The following is a 19,497-nucleotide window of genomic DNA, read 5'->3' as shown; positions in this document are numbered from 1 at the left end:
ACTAAAAAGTTATTTGTTGTTTATCTAAAATTCAAATTTAAATGGATGTACTATACATTTTTCTAAACCCAGCAACCCTTATTAGAATATGCTTGCATTCTACCTTGAACTGTAGTTGCTTATATATGGAGTCTGTAGAGGTGAAGGCCTTCCTTTCATCCTCTGAAAGTTCACTGGAATAAATTGACGAAGAAATTAATTGGAGAAAGATTCACAAATTTGTTACAGATACAGAGGCAATCATGGGATATAACTACCCACTAGTTTGACATGATTCAGAAGCTTATATGCCAGGGCCAGCACTGTGGTACAGCAGGTAAAGCTGTTGACTGCAGTGCGGGCATCCCATATGGGCACCAGTTCCAGTCCTGGCTGCTCCACTTCTGATCCAGCTCTCTGGATCAGCTATGGCCTGGGAAAGCAATGGGAGATGGCCCACTGCTTGGGTCCTTGGGCCCCTGCACCCACATGGGAGACCTGGGAGACTCCTGGTTCCTAGCTTTGGATTGGCACAGCTCTGACCATTGCAGCCATCTGGGGATCTCTCTCTCTCTCTCTTTTCCTCCCTCCCTCCCTCCCTCCCTCCTTCCCTCCCTCCCTCTGCCCCTTTATGACATTGCCTTTCAAATAAATAAGTAAATCTTTTTTAAAAAAAGAAGCTTATGTATGCCTTTTTTCCATAGGTGAGGGGATAATGGTGAATGTGGACAGTTTTTAGAGGAATGATAATGAAATTTTAGGGGAATTTAGTGGACTTGGAGAAACTTAAAGTCAGGACTAGGACAAAGTCTGTTGGACTTGCAGAACAAACATGGATTATAAATTATTCTCTTTGGGATACTGGATGCAACCAGAGAGGAGACAATGGTATGACAGAATTCTGTCCAAGTGCATTGACAGACTTCAGCCTTTCTTGCTAACAAAGGAATTTAGTTAAATGAAAACTTGAAAGGACCCAAAGGTAATTATTCTTTCCCTTGGAGGGTCTAGAATTTAAGCAAACAAGGAGATATCATAGTAAAGCTTCTTCCAGACTTTACTCTCTCTAAGTTCCTTTAATTTAATACAATCAGCATGCTATGGCACCATATTTTAAGGTGACAGTCCCTGGACCCCTTCAACTCCATATCCATGTTCTGTGCAACAAATCCCACTTACAGTCTCCTTGAAGGCAAAGAGAGACTTGGTTCTTGTTTATTATTAATATTTATCATGTTTACACTGCTTTAACTTTAGCAGTAATTCAAAAACATGTTTTTAAGTGGAAAACTGCGGTGACTGTTCCTCGCCACCGCCAGAGAATTAGGCAGGCTGCCCGCAGCTTGCCTTGACCGAGGAGGGGAAAGTGCGCCACCCGCCACTCAGCCTTCCCCAAACCCGGGGGACAATCAGATGCGGTGTGGAGCCCAGTCGAAGCAGCGTCTCACTTTATTGTAAAAGAGAGGTGAATATATAGCTGAGGTACAGAGTGGATGAGCGGATGCGGGCAAGGGGTGGGGTGTTGAGATGCAAAAGGGTCTTAGCCACTCCTATCATACCACCTTAATGATCCTTAGGCAGAAGCGCCCTGGGGCTGGGGTGTTTGCTACCAGGGATTTGAAACTTAAAGTCAGGTTTTCAAATTCGAGGCAGGCTCAGGATGTTTTCTCTAGGCCTCTCCAGATTCAGCGTCCCCCACAGAAAACATAAATTTGATGGAAGCCTTACAGAAGGGCTTTCATCTAGAATTGATAGGCTTTGCACTTATCTAGAGTATTTTAGGAACTGAGTTTAAACTAAAATGGATTTAGGGGGCACAGAGTTAATAAGTTCATTACATTACCTCCTGCTAAGAAGGATCAAGGGAGGCACAAACGTGATTTCATTCCAGGATCCAGTGATTCAAATCTGGTAAAACTCAGAAAGATGTCATTTGGTCTAGAGTGTTCTGAGATTCTTTGAACTAATGTGTTCAGGGGTATTATGATCATGCAGAACACTGAAAGATGCTAAGCTAAAAATAATCATGAAAGCAATACTAGTGCCCCCAAGTCCCCCAGCCAAAACAGCACAGATAACTAAGAAGGTTACTACAGGCTCCTATTGGCTAGTGTCTTCCCATTGACATGAACTCTTGGTTAAAGGATGCTGGGGAGTGTATGACTAATTAGATTTCTCAAGACAAATGAGTTATTTTATTCCATTTAACGCAGTCTTTGGAGTTAAGCAAACATGGATTTAAATTATAGTTCAACAATTTAATAGCTGTTTCATCATCAATGTTATACAGAAGGTTTTTGTTTTTGTTTTTGTTTTTTTGACAGGCAGAGTGGACAGTGAGAGAGAGAGACAGAGAGAAAGGTCTTTCTTTGCCATTGGTTCACCCTCCAATGGCCACCGCGGCTGGCGCGCTGCGGCCGGCACACCGCGCTGATCCGATGGCAGGAGCCAGGTGCTTCTCCTGGTCTCCCATGGGGTGCAGGGCCCAAGGACTGGGCCATCCTCCACTGCACTCCCGGGCCATAGCAGAGAGCTGGCCTGGGAGAGGGGCAACCGGGACAGAATCCGGCGCCCCTACCAGGACTAGAACCCGGTGTGCCGGCGCCGCAAGGTGGAGGATTAGCCTAGTGAGCCGGGACGCCGGCCTACAGAAGGTTTTTTTTTTTAAAGATTTATTTATTTATGTGAAAGGCAGAATTTACAGACAAAGAGGGTGGGAGAGAGAGAGAGAGAGAGAGAGAAGTAGAAAGAGAGAGATCGAGATCTTCCATCTGCTGGTTCACTCCCCAGAGAGCTGTAATGGCCGGGGCTAGGCCATTCTGAAGCCCTAGAGCCAGGAGCTGCTTCCAGTTCTCCCACATGATTGCAGGGGCCCAAGCAGGGAGCTAGATTAGAAGTGGAGCCTCCAGGACTCTAACCAGTGCCCACGTGGGATGCAGGCTCTATAGGTGGCAGCTTTACCTGCTATAAATGAGATAATATGCACAGCATCTGGAATAAAGATCAGTAAGTTACATACGTACTCTTATCCTGTCCCTGCTCCTCTTAAAAATATAGCCAGGAGAACCTCCATGGCTTAACATTGAAAACTATTCATGTTCTGCCTTTAATTCTCCTCACTTTTTCTACTTTTCTTCCAAAAGGGTCTCCTTACTATCTTCTCTAATCCATCTCCCTCACTATCTCATTTAATCTATGTATTGATATGGACACATCAGTTATTAAAACAATGAAATGCTTCCAAATTGATTGGTGACTAGCCACTGCCAAGTAGTAAGCTAAGCCTACACCTGCATCACCCAGCATCCCATATGGGCACCAGTTCATGCACCAGCTACTCCCCTTCCAATCCAGCTCTCTGCTTATGGCCTGGGAAAGCCGTAAGTGCCTGGGCCCCTGCACCCACCTGGGAGACTTGGAAGAAGCTCCTGGTTCCTGGCTTCAGATAAGCCCAGCCCCAGCCAGTGCAGTCATTTGGGGAGTGAACCAGCAGATGGAAGACCTTTTTCTCCGTCTTTCCCCCTCCCTTTCTGTAACTCTACCTCTGAAAGAAATAAATAATAAAATATTTTTTAAAAAAGAACTCCTTTGTTCCCACCCCTCAAACCCCCATCTCCTGGCCATCACAGCCCCTTCTTGGAGATACCAATGACCTAGAAAACACATGCTCCATCTAAATGGTGTAACAACACTTTGATGGCATATGAACGTTTGGACCCATGTATTTGTTAGATCTTTTGATCTTTTACAACAGAAGCTTAAAATCCAGTTTAATATGAGACTTCCATCTTTTTTAACATTCTAGCAGACAGGACCTAGCTGTAGACTAGAAGTAGTTCACAGACCACCAGTGTGCCTCTTCCGCTACACCTTGGCTTTCTTGCCCTACTGCCTACTGGCATCCCATATTTGATCTGTTATACCCAGGTCAGCTGTTCAGCTCTTTCAGTCTAAGAAGTTTTTTTTTTTAAGATTTATTTATTTATTTGAAAGGTGGAGTTACACAGAGAGAGAAAAGGAGAGACAGATCTTCCATCCACTGGTTTACTCCCCACGTGGCTGCAGTGGCCGGATCTAGGCCATTCCGAAGCCAGGAGCCAGGAGCTTCTTCCAGGTCTCTCCCATGGGTGTAGGGACCCAAGGACTTGGGCCATCCTTTGCTGCTTTCCCGGGCACATTAGCAGGGAGCTGGATTGGAAGTAGGGCAACTGGAACTCAAACCAGAGCCGGTATGGAATGCCACTCTGCCAAGTTTTAATCACTCTTCCTGATTGTGCTCTACGTCTGATCTCTTCCTTTCTTTGAGTTGAGGGACTATATTGGTACAGGACATAAATACTCCATTGCCTAAAGGATCACTTCCTCCAGAAACCTGTGTGATTCTCTATCAGATAAATTTCCTCAAAATATCAGTCCATATATTCCTGCTTACCCAGGGCAGTTTAGTTTTGTCCTTAACAAGCAAAATAATGTCCCACTTTGAATTCAAATTATCTGATCACTGTATTCAATATCTACCCATAATAAAGATGATACCAGTGTTCCCAGTCAGTATTCTCTTTCTGTAATACCCTAGCAAAGACAGGGATTTCTGCTTTGCTGCCACCTTAGGAACCTCATAAAAATAAGTATGCTTGGGACGGAAGAGGGAAGAGGGGCACTAAATCTACTGGACGTTTGCATTACTTGACTTTCCATTCCTTTTTTCTGCTGTTGTTTTTGTTTTGCCTTAGCGCTGCATCAGCCTGGCTATTGGAAATAAGGAGGAGCATGCCATACTTCTGTGTAATTTTTTTCTGTATTTTGGAAAGAGTGCGTTGGTCCTCCTGGGAAGCTCAATGTTGGAGGTAATTTCTAGAGTTTATATTGATAGCTTAAGCAAAACTACATCAGATTTCATCTGCTGATTTAAAAGACTTCAAGCCAAAGTTTTCATCTTGTCATATGCTAATTAGGAAATTTCAGAGGCAAAAAGTTACCAGCTGGCCGGTGCCATGGCTCAATAGGGTAATCCTCCACCTGTGGCTCCGGCACCCTGGGTGCTAGTCCCAGTCAGGGCGCCAGATTCTCTCTCGGTTGCTCCTCTTCTAGTCCAGCTCTTTGCTATGGCCCGGGAGTGCAGTGGAGGATGGCCCAAGTCCTTGGGTCCTGCACCCACATGGGAGACCAGGAGAAGCACCTGGCTCCTGGCTTCGGATCAGCGTGGTGTGCTGGCCACAGCGTGCCGGCCGCAGCAGCCATTGGGGGGTGAACCGACAGAAAAGGAAGACCTTTCTCTCTGTCTCTCTCACTGTTCACTCTGCCTGTCAAAAAAATAAATAAATAATAAATTTTAAAAAGTTACCAGCTAAGAGGATACTACTAGTTCAAAATGTTCCGTGCAGAGAATAACTTTCTTTTGTTATTCTCTTTTAGACAATAGTACTAAAGTAGTGCCACTTGATGAAGTTACTGGGAATATGTGAATATATTAAAGGCATTGGGAGCAGCATCTCTTCATAACAAACGCTCAGTACATGGTGATAGTGGCAATGCAGCAGTGTAGTTGTAGTGCCTGTTATCCAAAATAACCATCAGCAGCATCCCATGTTTCCAATCCTGTATTTTAAGATCTCTAAGAAATACTTCTTCTCATGCTCAATTGCCTAGGTTTTAATCTTAAAAGAAGTGGGCCAGAAATCCATGCTTATTATCTGAAATATTGGTAACTTACATTAGATGCTTCTGCATTCATACTGCCAGAAAGCTATCTTTTTTGGACTATTTTTAGCTACACCTGTGTATCTTGCTAAGTGTTAACATTGCCAATCTTTCATTATTGTTTGTATTATGGCCGTTTATTTCCCTATAATCTCCTGGCTTAGCTTATTGTTTCTGTGTTGTTTGTTAACCAAAAGCCTGGATTTATTCTCCCATGTGATCATCTGCTATAGTTTTAGATGCCACTAGATGGCAGTACACAGTCAACAGTATTTGAGCAAACAGTATTTGTACTTGTACCTGTGAACCAACTCCACAGGGGCAGCCCTGCAGATTCACTGCAGCTGTGTGGCTGAGACGAAGCCTCTCCTTTACTATGCAGATGAGCACAGTAAGGGCTTTGGAGTTAGGAAGACCTGGCTCCCCAGCATAATATTAAGAATATGGGTCTGATGGGATGACTGTAAGTTCACATTATGGGTCTGTTGGTGTGACTACTGTTCACAATAATAATATTTTATGGAGAGGAGCTCAAAGGGCCCAAACAAAGAAATATCTAGGAGATAGAAATACTGCCTACTCTGATTTTATCTGTACACACTGTATACATGTTTAGAAATATCACATTGCATCCCATACATATGTAAAATGATTACATATTAATCTGAAACCCAACTTTAAAAAAAAAAGAAAATGATTATGTGTTTGTGGTACAGTCAGACCCAGAAATGCCACTTACTAACTGTATGATGTCAGCCTTGTTTATTTCTCTGAGCCTCATCTCTTCACACAACAGGAATAAACCCTTGCCTGTTGCCCTGAACTAGGTCCTCAACCTCTGATTCTTCGTCTAAAAGATGAACACAGTAATCATTCCTACTCCACAGAATCATGAGTGAATTAGAGTCAGAAAATGAGTGTCAATTCTTAGCACAGAACCTGGTATGCATAAATATTCCATAAATGTTAAATAGTCTTATTATTATCACCTGAAACTTTTATTCTTTGCTAAGAAAGGCTTACACTACAACAGGTATGTGAAGAGCAAAATAATGACAACATAATAACCAATTTTTATTCCTCAGATTGGTTTCCTATATACTTTATTTTTTATTTTTAAGGTTTATTTATTTATTTGAAAGGCAGAGTTACAGAGAGCCAGAGGCAGAGAGAGAGAGAGAGATCTTTCATCCACTGGTTCACTCCCCAAATCATTGCAATGGCTGAAGCTATGCTGATCTGAAACCAAGAGCTGGGAGTTTCTTTCAGGTCTCCCAGGCAGGTGCAGGGCTCAAGGAGTTGAGCCATCTTCCACTGCTTTCCCAGGCCATAGCAGAGAGCTGGATTGAAAGTGGAGCAGCCAGGACTCGAACTGGCACCCATATGGGATGCCGGCACTGCAGGCAGCAGCTTTACCCGCTATGCCACAGTGCCAGCCCCCCTGTATACTTACTTATTAACCTCTAATTTCAAATCTTGTTCTTAATTTTAATTTAACAACTTTTTAACTTCTTTAATGTTTTTATCAGAGCCATAAGCCTGTTTTCATCCTTAACTGCCTGGCATTCACTCTTAGTCTCCAACTATATTCTTACAAAAGCAGAGCTTCCCTAGCACAACTTTGTGTGAATCAGACACTTTACTACTGTCTTTTGGAACATCATCACCATTTCCTGATTCTGTTACGACAGCATACTTTATTGCCATCAGGATAGATCCCACAGGCCCATATGTGGCAGCAGTGGCACACAGATTCTCTTGCCTGTGTCCTTGTGCTAACCTAGTTCTGTCATTTCTGGGGTTTGGGTATTTTCTCCCTTTTCAAAAAAAGAAAGACTTTTAGAAATAAGAATCATTGCATTATAATTTCTGCATACAGAAGTTAGTTAAATCCACCAAAAATGACATTACCTCTTTTTCCTTGAACAGGGCCATGTGGCTTATGTACTAACTCAAGAAAGTGATGAATATTTGCTTTGGAATCCATCAACTGGACAATGCCATAAGCAGTTTGACCCATTTTGTCCCTTACAAAGTGTAGATTGTTTGTTTGATGATAAAAATGTAAGTATGTGGGGAAATCCTATTTTAAGTAACCAACTCAAGAACCAAGCTAGACAGACATTAGAATCACTTAGGGGACTTTGAAGACGATATGGATATTGAATCAGAATCCCTGGGGTATAGAATCTGGGCAGACTTCTAGCTCTGAACCTTCCCAAGGTGACTCTAGCGCCTCCAGGGTTGAGAACTGATAAAGTAGTCCTATGATCACAAAACCCTGGACTCTCAGGATTTCTTGCCACAGAACCTCCCTTACAAAGCATTAAGTAGTAGGACTGTAAAATTTTACTCCATGCTTACCAACTCTGGTCTTGTGTTTCCATGAGCCTACACTGACTTTTTGTTATTTTTTTAATAGGTATGGTTTAATATTCAGCAAAATAATACACCCATGGCTGTACATTTTGACTATTCAAAAGAAAGTTTCTGGAAACAGTTAATTCCAAAAAATTTTCAAGGGACAAAACCACAAAGCATACAGGTAAATCACTGTATTTTTGCAGATGTGTATTTATGAGAGTGTCCATGGCCTCTGATCTTCACTTGTTGTGATAGTTCTTATTATGTCTTGTAGTTGACTGCTTATTGAATTATTTGGCAATATTAATAAAAAACTAATTTTCTCTACCATCCAACCTGTATTTAGATAATTTTAGGCCCTTTCTTTTCCATGCAGGAAAAGAAATAAAGAAGAGGGTATCATCCCAAATATAAACTCAGATTGTAGAATAGAATTTAGTTTTTTTAATCATGAAAACAGAGCATTTAATGTTCAAAATGGTGTAATAAGTTTTTACTTTGATCTAGCCCTTCTGCTCCTCCTCCATGATGATGATCAAATGGAGAAATTTGCAAACAAAGGGCTTTCCTGAGCTCCAAACCATGATAGATAACTCATGGAACAGAAACAGGACAGAAACACTAGCAGTTGAGTGGTCTGAAGCAGGGATAGCAGCTGGTTTGAAAATGCTTTGAGAAAGCCAGTGATCCAGCCCAGGCATCACTTTTTGAAGCCAGGGACTGTCATGGGGCTACCCAAATCCCCAACTTTTTGAGGAAAATGGAGAGAAAATTATATACTCACTCTCTAGGGCTCAGGAGGCAAGAGATCAGGAATTGACCCGGTCATTAGGTGGCTTGACCAGTGGACCTGTTAGTAATTTCGCATCACTTTGGCAAGACACTCCCAACACTTTGTCAAAAACTGCTTCAGGGGCTGGCGCTGTGGTATAGCGGGTAAAGCCATTGTGGCCATCTGGGGAGTGAACCAGCAGATGGAAGACCTTTCTCTCTCTCTCTTCCTCTCCGTTTGTAACTCTACCTCTCAAATAAATAAATAAAATTAAAAAAAAAAAAAAAACTGAATTGTAGACCATGGTGTAGCGCAATACAGGTAATTGCAGAGTCCACAAACTAGACGCTATGAGCCCATAGGGAGACAGAGAGAGAGAGAGAAAGAAAAAGAACAACTGAAAAATAGCCAAAAACAATTCACAGAAATTCAGATTCTCAGCCTCACTTATAATCAAGGAAATACAATTTCTTAAGGATTTATTTTATTTATTTGGAAGGCAGAGTTAAAGAGAAAGAGAGGGAGAAGGAAACAGAGAGATCTTCCATCCACTGATTCAATCCCCAATTGGCCACAACAGCTGGAGCTGGGCCAATCTGAAGTCAGGAGCCAGGAGCTTTCTTTGGGTCTTCCAATTGGGTGCTTGGGCCCAGTGATTTGAGACATCTTTCGCTGTTTTCCCAGCAGGGAGCTGGATCAGAAGTGGAGCAGCCAGTACTCTAACCATTGCCCATATGGAATGTTGACACTGTAGGTGGTGGCTTTACCCACTAAGTCACAGGGCTGGCCTGGAAATATAATTTAAAACAATAAAACACTATTTTACAAGCATAAAATTAGTGGGAAAAGAAAACATGATATTACCAAGTCTTGACAAAGAGAAATGATGGGAGCACCGTGGAAAGCAATTTGAGAGATCCGGTAAAGCTGAAGATGTTTAGTCTTTGATCTACCAATTCAAACTTCTAAGTGTATACCCTAGAAGAACATGCACAGGGACATAAGTGCAGTAGTGCTCAGTATAGAAAATCAGTACATGAATTGTGAAATACTTAAGCATTGTATGAATCAATTTATAGTGGTTCTCAATTTGTACCTACATTTGATCAGAATCTCTGAGGGTAGAACCTACACAGCAATAGTTTTTGAAGTTCCCAAGATGATTTCAATATGCAGCCAAAGTTGAGAACCACTAACCAGAGCTATGCATGTCAACATGAGTTAATATAAAAATGTTCTGTTGGGCTGGAGCTGTGGTGCAGCAGGTTAAAGCCATGGCCTGTAGTGCTGGCATCCCACATGGGCGCCAGTTCGAGTCCAGGCTACTCCACTTCTGATCCAGCTCCCTGATAATGTGCCTGGGAAAGAAGCAGAGGCTGGCTCAAGTCCTTGGGCCCCTGCACCCTGCACCCAAGAAGGAGACCTAGAAGAAATTCATGGCCTTAGCATCAGCTCATCTCAGGCCATTGTGGATGAACCAGTGAATGGAAGACCTCTCTCTGTAACTCTCTCTTTCAAATATATCTTAAAGAAAAAAAAGAGGGGATAGGACCGGCACTGTGGCACAGCGGGTTAACGCCCTGGCCTGAAGCGCCGGCATCCCATATGGGCACCTGTTTGAGACCCGGCTGCTCCACTTTCAATCCAGCTTTCTGCTGTGGCCTGGGAAAGCAGTGAAGGATGGCCCAAGTCCTTGGGCCCCTGCACTCATGTGGGAGACCAGGAAGAAACTCCTGGCTCCTGGCTTCGGATCAGCACAGCTCCGGCCATTGTGGCCATCTGGAGAGTGAACCAGCAAATAGAAGACTTTCTCTCTCTCTCTCTCTGCCTCTCCTCTCTCTGTGTAGCTCTGACTTTCAAATAAATAAATAAATAAATAAATAAAATCCTTAAAAAAAAAAAAAGAAAAAGAAAAAAAGAGGGGCCTTTGCTGTGGTACAGCAGGTTAAAAGCCTTGGCCTGAAGTGCCAGCATCCCATATGGGCACCAGTTCTAGTCCCAGCTGCTCCTCTTCCAATCGGGCTCTCTGCTAGTGGTTCTTCAACAATGGCAGGCATCAGAAACACCTGGAGGACTTGTTAAGACTTGGCTTGCATGGGGCCTGCGCAGTGGCACACTGGGTTAATCCCCTGCCTGCGGCGCCAGCATCCCATGTGGGCGACGGTTTTTGTCCCAGTTGTTCCTCTTCCAGTCCAGCTCTCCGCTGTGGCCTGGGAAAGCAGTGGAGGATGGCCCAGGTGCTTGGACCCCTGCGCCCAAGTGGGAGACGGAGAGGAGGCACCTGGCTCCTGGCTTCGGATTGACGTAGCTCCATCTGTTGCGCCCATTTGCGGCAACAGAGGGAAGTGGACCAACAGAGGGAAGACCTTTCTCTCTGTCTCTGTCTCTCACTGTCTGTAGTTCTACCTGTCAAATAAATAAATAAAAATCTTTGAAAAAAAAAAAAGACTTGGCTTGCAGGGCCTCACCCCCTAGTTTCTGATTCAGTGGGTCTGAGGTGAGGGCCAACAATGTATAGTTCTAACAAGTTCCCAGGTCTGAAGATGCTGATATATAGGCCACACACTGGGAACCTAGAGACCTATCTAGTGTCGCCTTATTTTTGCACAACCCTCGTTCTACTCATGAAGGGGTTATTATCTGGTCCTCAGTTTAGGAAACCCAAGTAAAAACTGTAAACCCAGCCCCTCACTCTTGTTCATGTGAGCCCTGCAAACACAATGAGCCAGCCCCAGCCAGTACTGAGAACAGCTAATCAAAAAAAAAAAAAAAGAGCAAATCATGTTAGAAGAGCAATAATAACTATAAAATCTGATGTTTATTGAGAGTCCATGTTGACAGGCTTTACATCTATTTCCTTATTTTAAAATCTTCACAAGATACTAGGGCAGTAGGTACTATTATCCTCCATATTTTGAAGATGATAACGGAGCCTCAGAACAGAGGGGTTAAGTAACTTTGCCAAGGCCAAAGTTGATAAGTGGAAGAGACCACTTGTGGTCTCTGAAGATTATTTGGTAGAACCCACAAGCAATGAAAAACCTTATTTGAATAATGAATGGAATAGCAATTCTTACCTATGAGAAAATTTTGTTTTGTAAATCCATCACCCTCATCCCCACCACCAGGCTCTGGTGAAGCAGAATCAAATTCAAAAGAACACTATGAGCTATATTTTACCTATATAATTGTTTTTGTCATGAGATAGTGATTTGGGTTTCCCCTCACTATAGTAGCACTCTGGGGGTGAGTGTGATATAAGGTTGGTCTTTATAGAATCTTTCTGAACTTTTGTTTGTATTTCAGCCTGAAGAAATAATTTATTCTGATACAAATGAAAGCATGGTAGAAGACCTAAAGAACAGGTAACAGTCTTTTCTTCTTAATTCCTTATTCAATCACCTTTCAGTCTTCCAACTCAGCTTTTCAAAATAACTTAGATTCTATACCAGGAGCATGACAGAAGATATTATAACAGTTCCATTAAACCACCTATCTTTTGCTACATGCATTGAAAAGTGGCCCTTTTACCATCCAGGGCATTCTTTGAAAGGATGGTATACGTTTACTCTGGAAAACATAGTGGGCTGTCATCTGTTCTCAACACAGATGCCTGTTTAACCTACACTAATAAAAATGAGGTAGCTAGTACTTCTTGAAAGGACCTGAAGGTAAATGGCTCACAGCTCAGGTAATGGTAAAAACATCCCAGTTTGGTGGTAGAAACATTCTGTCACTCCAGGGCACTCCCACTTACCCAAACACACTGTTACACACAGTTGCCTTAAAGGAGTTGTTCAGGTAAGCCCAGAGGGTCACGGACTTCTACTCCAGGTGTGTCAGAGGCTTCTAGATCTGATTGCCTCCAGTGACTCCCACTCACGTAACACATAAGCCACTTTCAACTCATCAAAGCAGAGCTTGACAGAAATCAGTATGCCGTTCCCTTTCCTCACTAGTACACAACCCCACCCTACCTCCCTGTCATTCCCACTCCTCATTGACCAGTTCTTAACAATAAAGAAAAGTGCCCTAGACAGGCCGGCGCCGCGGCTCACTAGGCTAATCCTCCGCCTTGCGGCGCCGGCACACCGGGTTCTAGTCCCGGTCGGGGCGCCGGATTCTGTCCCGGTTGCCCCTCTTCCAGGCCAGCCCTCTGCTGTGGCCAGGGAGTGCAGTGGAGGATGGCCCAGGTGCTTGGGCCCTGCACCCCATGGGAGACCAGGAAAAGCACCTGGCTCCTGGCTCCTGCCATCGGATCAGCGCGGTGAGCCGGCCGCAGCGCGCCGGCCGCGGCGGCCATTGGAGGGTGAACCAACGGCAAAGGAAGACCTTTCTCTCTGTCTCTCTCTCTCACTGTCCACTCTGCCTGTCAAAAAAATAAAAAATAAAAAAAAAAATAAGAAAAGTGCCCTAGAGAAATCGTTCCTGACTTCTGGTTTTAGTCAGAATTGCTTCCAGAACTATTTAAAAATGCAGGTTCCAAGATCCCAGTCCAGATCTGTATCTGGAGGTGAAACATTTTGGTAAAGCTCACAAGTGATTCTGATGCATGGCCACTATTGAAACGCTCTGCAAATTCCAAATTATTTAGCTTACTATAAATTCAGCCAAGAGGAGACTAGTAAGTAGCCTCTCCTGTAAACAAACACTGTGGTTGGAGAAACAATCTCACACAATCATCCTGCACAGAGGGGAAGTTTCTCAGAAGGAACCTACCCACCATGTGCCCCACCTACTCCCCCTCCCCAGCACGATTCATCACCAGGCACTGTTCTAGGGGCTGGGTATACAGCAAAAATTCCTGCCCCTATGGAGCTTAAATTCTAGCAGAGAGAAGCTTATCACCATACTAATTAGTCCAGTGCCTTGTTTTCTTCCAGCTCTGCTTGCTAAGTTAGCTGATCTCATAATCCTTTCCCTGCCAACATCATCCCAGATCACATATCTGAATTTTTGTAAAGACAATTTCTTGGAAACACCATGTCCTATGTCAGAAAAGGGTTATGAGTTGTGGGAATGTCAGCCCAGTGTTGTCAAGTCATAGTGAAGACACCAGGTAACTAGAAGATAATGTGTGTTGAAGAGCTGATGCTGTCTACCCTGGAAAGCTTCTTGTCTTCCCAAGCCAATCAGGAACCTGCTTCACCCTAACTAGATCAGTGTGAATGGTGGCAGACACCCTTAGCTAAAGAAGTCTAGTTTTGGAGCCTGCGCTGTGGCGTAGCAGGTAAAACTGCCACTTGCAGTGCTGGCATCCCACATGAGCACCAGTTCAAGTCCCAGCTGCTCTACTTCTGATCCAGCTCTCTGCTATAGCCTGGAAAAGCAGCAGAAGATGGCCCAAGTTCTTGGGCCCCTTGTACCCACATGGGAGACCTGGAAGAAGCTCCTGGCTCCTGGCTTCAGATCAGTGTAGCTCTGGCCATTGCAGATATTTGGGGAGTGAACCAGTGGATGGAAGACCTCTCTCTCTCTCTCTCTCTCTCTCTCTCTCTCTAACTCTCCAATCTCTGTGTAACTCTGACTTTCAAATTAATAAATAAATCTTGAAAAAAAAAGTCTGGTTTCCTCCCATGTTCAAAAAATCATTCTTATACTTGAATAAAAGCAACTCATATCTCACATACTAAATTAGTTATAATTTTTCATAAGTAATTTTTGTATTCTTACCTTAGGATTGAAAGGACTCTAAAGGGCAAAATGATGGAATGGAGACCCAAACACCCAACACGTTGGAATCGACAATGTACTTCTATTTTACGACAAATCCTTCCTAAGCTGGAATTTGGCACAGGAAGCTTTGTTTCACCTGAAGAAGACAGTGATTTTGAAAGACTGCTACAGTTTTATTGGGTTTGTATAAGACTTAATGTGCTAATGACATTTGTGTTAACTGTGTTACCAACTTCCAAATAACAGTAATCTTAACTGTCTCTGAAATATTTTCTGTCTTGATCCTAGATTCTATGGCTTTAATGTGCATTTGGTTACAAACCAAAACATTTCAATGGGAATGAACAGTGATTACCTGGACAACATGGTATAGAATTTTCTTGGAACTTATTGTATGCTTCATGTTGTATGAAGTATCAGTTTTGGACAAACACATGCCAAAGGAAACCACTTTGTAGAAAAAAAAAAATCAAAAAGTGGTCCCTAGTAACCAATGGCAGTTGCCATTGGTTCTGGTCCAGAGGACTCCAGACAAGCTTCAGTATCTTCTGTGTGCAAATTATTTTCAGTTTTATACATTCAGCATGGATCTCTCTATGACTTCCCCTCTTGTATATTCACCAGCCCATTGACAGCTTCTTAGATGGTAAAATGACATCTCAAACTAAAGTCCATAGGTAACATAATGGGCATTTGGTGTATTGACTGGAATCCTCCTTTCCTTAATCCTACTCTACTTCATGCTCTGAAAATCCTTTCACCTTTTCTGTCTTATGACCTGGTCCAGTAGGTTTTTGTAAATCCCAACTTCCCAAGATTGAGACTCCTTCTCCCTACCACCCAGTAGACTAGAAGATTCTAGTAGACTAGGAGTTCTAAGAGAACTCCATGAGGGAAGGAAATAAGGAATATCTTGAGAGTTGAGTACTTAGGCTTCCAGGGAGAGATCTGCAGGCACTATTCACCCATGAACGGGGAGGAAATTGTTTTCATTTTGCTTTTTTTAAATAGAATTAGGAGTATAAACATGAAAATGTAATTAAATATAGCTAAGGTTCAGATCTTGGCACTCCATTATAAAATTACCTAATAATACAGAGTGTGCAATAATAAACCTAGACTGAACCCAGAAGCCTTGTGTTCAAATTCTGGTCTCACCGCTCATGAATTTTGATTTAGGGCAAGTTACCTAGCCTCTCTAACCCTTTTATCCCATTGTATAATGGTGATAAATTAGTTATATATTTTGTAATTGAGAGAGAGTATTAAGTGAACTAACACTCAAATTGTGGCAAGCACCTGGAGTGTTCAGGAAATGCTATAATTCTTAGTCTATGTGTCAGGCATTATGCTAGGCACTGGTGTTATGCAATTAAACAAGATATGATCTTGTGCATTCAGAGAAATTACAGGCTATGTATAGACCAGAAAATGGGCAATTGCAATAAATTTTATTAATTAACTGGAGAAGGACAGTGTGTTACTCAACTACATGGGAAGAGCATGTGAACAGATTTGAGGATAGGAAAAATCCTCCTGGGATAAGCAATCTAAGTCTTGAAAGAGGCTTATGATTATCATCAGTGTATTACACAATAGAAAATTTTAATATATATGATCTACAGTTCTTTAATCCTGTCACATAGTAGTCACCTAACAAATATGAACTGAATCAATGTCAAATAAATTCTTCCAAAATTCTCACTCAAATTTCTCATATGTAAGACTAAGTAATCTCCTTTTTGGCAGTTTGCTACCCAGAAAGGATGCAGATATGTGAAATGTGAAAGCTCTGGTATCAGACAGACATGATTGTGCTCATCTCTGTCTGCACAGTGGGGCTATAATAGAACCTATCACATAGAATTGCTTAAGGATTAAATATGTATGTGAAGTATTTAGCATGATACCCAAAGTATCATCAGCACCCACAAGCAGCTGTTACTAGTGTATGACTGCCATTTCTTGGAGGCTGCTGCGATCTTTTTGCATGCAGTAACTCCAAATGCCCTCCACGATTGTGATAGGAGTTTGTGTGTTGTTCTGTCTTTAATGCAGATCACAGGATTTCCCATCCAGATGCCATACACTGATGTGCAGTCGGTTATTGATGCCGTCTATCAAACTGGAATTCATTCATCCGAATTTCCCCAGACAGAATTTGCTTTAGCTGTATATATCCACCCATTCCCAAACAACATTTTATCTGTGTGGGTCTATCTGGCTTCCTTATCCCGACATCAATGAAAAGGAAAAGATTGTACTATGGGTCCCTAGACCAGAAGCAAACAAACTTTTCTGGAACTTGGGAATTTTTCTGCATATCCTCAAGTCTAGCCAAGTGCTGAGCCCAATTTTTAATTCACTTATAGAATTGGGCACTATGGAGACTCATCCCTCTGAGGACAGGTGATATCCTTTGGAGACCTCTTCAAGAAGGACCTCTGGCTGTCTTGGATCACAGTCTTGATCCAGGAAAGAAGAAATTCTGGTTTCTTCTATAAGGCTAATATAATTAAATTGTGGACCTCACACCAGCTGCCTCAGAATCATCTGGGAAGCCTTGCTAGAATTTCTGATTCCTATTTCTCACTCATAACCTAATGAATAGAAACTTCTGAGAGGAGCACTAGAGACTTTAACACGGCTCCCCAGGAAATTGTGATACATTGTTAAAAGTGAAAACCCAGCCTTACCGAATGTTGTCATTTCCAAAATAAGGTTAGTACATTTGATACTTACTCTGATTCAATTCCAGGTAGAAATTACTTAAATGGAAACCTAAGATCATTGCCTCACATAAAATAAAAAGTTATTTCACTGGTAAAGAATAAAGTAAGAATTGCACAATGTTGGGCTGAGGGCTTAGGACTGAGTCTGGCTTCTGGAGGCTTCTCATAGTTTGTACTTGGGATGCCACTAACATGAAATCTTTACATCTCTAAGGATCTGGAAAGGATGCCCAGGAAACTATCATATCTAATCCCTCCTAGTTCTGTGAGGAAGGCAGGGAATGGCCTCAGCAAATCTCAGATTTCCTCCTTTCCTGAGTGAGTAGGCTCCCACTCTGCTTATCTACTGCTTTCCTCTCCCAGTCATGGCTTCAGGAAGGCCTATCTGGATTCTAGGAGCCCCCTAGAAAAGAATGGGGAGGGATCCAAGGAGGAAGCATCTCATTTTCTATTTGTTTGTTCTCTGCTTCATTGAGAAAGCATTTATACAGTTTACTGCAATGTCACATAACAACCTTTCATTTAAAAGTAATCCAAGGATATGGATGTGCAAAGGTTAATCAGGGCAGTTTGGTCTGAGAGAAAGAGAAAGAGAAGAGAGAGCGCACATTACAGGAACACTGGGGTTCCTTAGTTGACTTCCACAAGCAAAGAGCAGCAACCCTAAATTCATGCACAGGGAGCTCACAACCTATGTCCCTTCCCCGAGGCCTCTGCGTGGGTTGGTGCCATAGAAGATCACATTGATTTGCAGTGATGTTAGTCTTGGAGTAAGCTTGGGATTACTAGGAGAGGCAAAGCAGGGATGTGGGTAAAATAATGTTTTTTTCCTCCAAGGTTAAAATCTAATTGTGTGCATCTTCTGGCATAGGTAAGAAAACTATCACAATTTTTGTTTTTATTTGAATGCTTCTGTTTACATTTCATATGAAGTGTTGTTATTAAATAAGCCTCTCACTGTGACTGAGATAGCACAAAATGGTAGCTTTGGAAAGATGAGGTTGCTTATGGAAAGAAATTCTGAATCCATGCAGTTCATTTCTGTGGAGTTTTCAGGTTTGCACTAGTTCAGGTTTACATTAACAACTATTTAGTAGTTCATAGTTTTAAATTTCATAAGCCACTGAAAAGTAAGGCAGAAGTCTCACAGGCAAGCATGGAAGATGTTTCTGTAGTATATGCATTTTTTTAAACATACATATGAGTTATTTCTCAACTAAATTTTTCCCTGAACATTTCAAAGTTATCCTTGATAAATTATTTTTCTCACTCAAATGTTTTTAAGAGACATGATTTTAAATGGAATTTGTAAAATTTTTAAGCCATTCCACAAATAACCACATAGTATCCAATATGTACCCGACACTTCAGTATGTGCTGTAGTACAGCAGTAAAAAGGCAAGATCCTACCATCCTACCAATGTGAAGTTTATATTCTTAGAGGAGACAGATCATAGCAAATAGTGAGTGAGAAATTTGAAGGATGATAAGGAAGGACTTTGATGGGGATTGGGATGGAAGGTGGAAGCGGAACAGTCAGTGAAGTCAGAAGTCAGGTAGAACGTTTAAGCTGAGATTTAAAGTATGATTTACCAACTAGAATTGTATTTAGTTGCATGTAACAAAAACTTGATCACAGTAGCTTAAATTAACAGTGAGTCCCCTTTCACATAACTGCATGTCCAGAGGAGGCAGTCCAAATCTCATGCAGTTGCTTCCTGGGGTCCTAAGCGTACTAGTCTTCATCCAGTTTCTTGGCCATCTCTAAGGAGGCTGCTATCTAGCTCAGTGGCTTTCAAATTTCAGCAAGTAAAAGAATCACCTGAAGGGGTTGCTAAACCACAAATCAGTGGGCCCCCGCCCCAAGAGTTTCTGATTCAGTGTCTGGGTTGGGGCTGATATTTGCATGTTTAAGTTCTCTGGCAAGGCTGAGACTGCTGAGTGCTGGGCACGTGCTGAGAACTTTGCCCGTAGCTTCACAGCCATCTTCATGGCCAGAAAAGGGAGAGGGAAAGGTGGGGGCAGAGAATGCCCGTTGTTTTCACTGCTTTAGAAAAGCTTCCCAGGAGTGCTTGCCCACTGACTTCTTGTATTCCATTGCCCAGAACTGTATTACTCCTAGTCACGAGGGAGACTGAGAGATCAAATATTTCAAGTGGACATACTGCTCTCCCAACTAAAATTAGCATTTTATTGATGAGAAAAGGGGGAGGGTAGCTGTTGGACAGGCAAATCACAAAGTGTACCTCAGAGGAGAGGAAGTCAGTCATGTAC

At 42.4% G+C, this 19,497-nt stretch overlaps 1 protein-coding gene across 2 annotated transcripts in view; it reads left to right on the top strand.

Moving 5' to 3' along the window:
• Positions 1-17,428, top strand: part of CC2D2B (coiled-coil and C2 domain containing 2B) — a 116,655-nt gene extending 99,227 nt beyond the window's left edge. Inside the window, exons 29-34 of one of the 2 annotated variants that reach the window (XM_089313399.1) lie at positions 4,713-4,826; positions 7,609-7,743; positions 8,102-8,224; positions 12,122-12,180; positions 14,494-14,671; positions 16,550-17,428. In XM_089313399.1, the coding sequence (XP_089169525.1) occupies positions 4,713-4,826; positions 7,609-7,743; positions 8,102-8,224; positions 12,122-12,180; positions 14,494-14,671; positions 16,550-16,738 (798 nt within the window). In that variant the 3' untranslated portion in view covers positions 16,739-17,428. The remainder of the gene's footprint in view (positions 1-4,712; positions 4,827-7,608; positions 7,744-8,101; positions 8,225-12,121; positions 12,181-14,493; positions 14,672-16,549) is intronic. The other variant, NM_001349481.1, reaches the window with a different exon arrangement.
• Positions 17,429-19,497: the final 2,069 nt, after the last annotated feature.

Source organism: Oryctolagus cuniculus, chromosome 15 (assembly GCF_051225735.1).
Source record: "Oryctolagus cuniculus isolate XC-2025 breed Fujian yellow rabbit chromosome 15, ASM5122573v1, whole genome shotgun sequence".
NCBI classification, from domain to species: domain Eukaryota; kingdom Metazoa; phylum Chordata; class Mammalia; order Lagomorpha; family Leporidae; genus Oryctolagus; species Oryctolagus cuniculus.
This window is presented reverse-complemented; position numbering and strand designations above follow the sequence as displayed.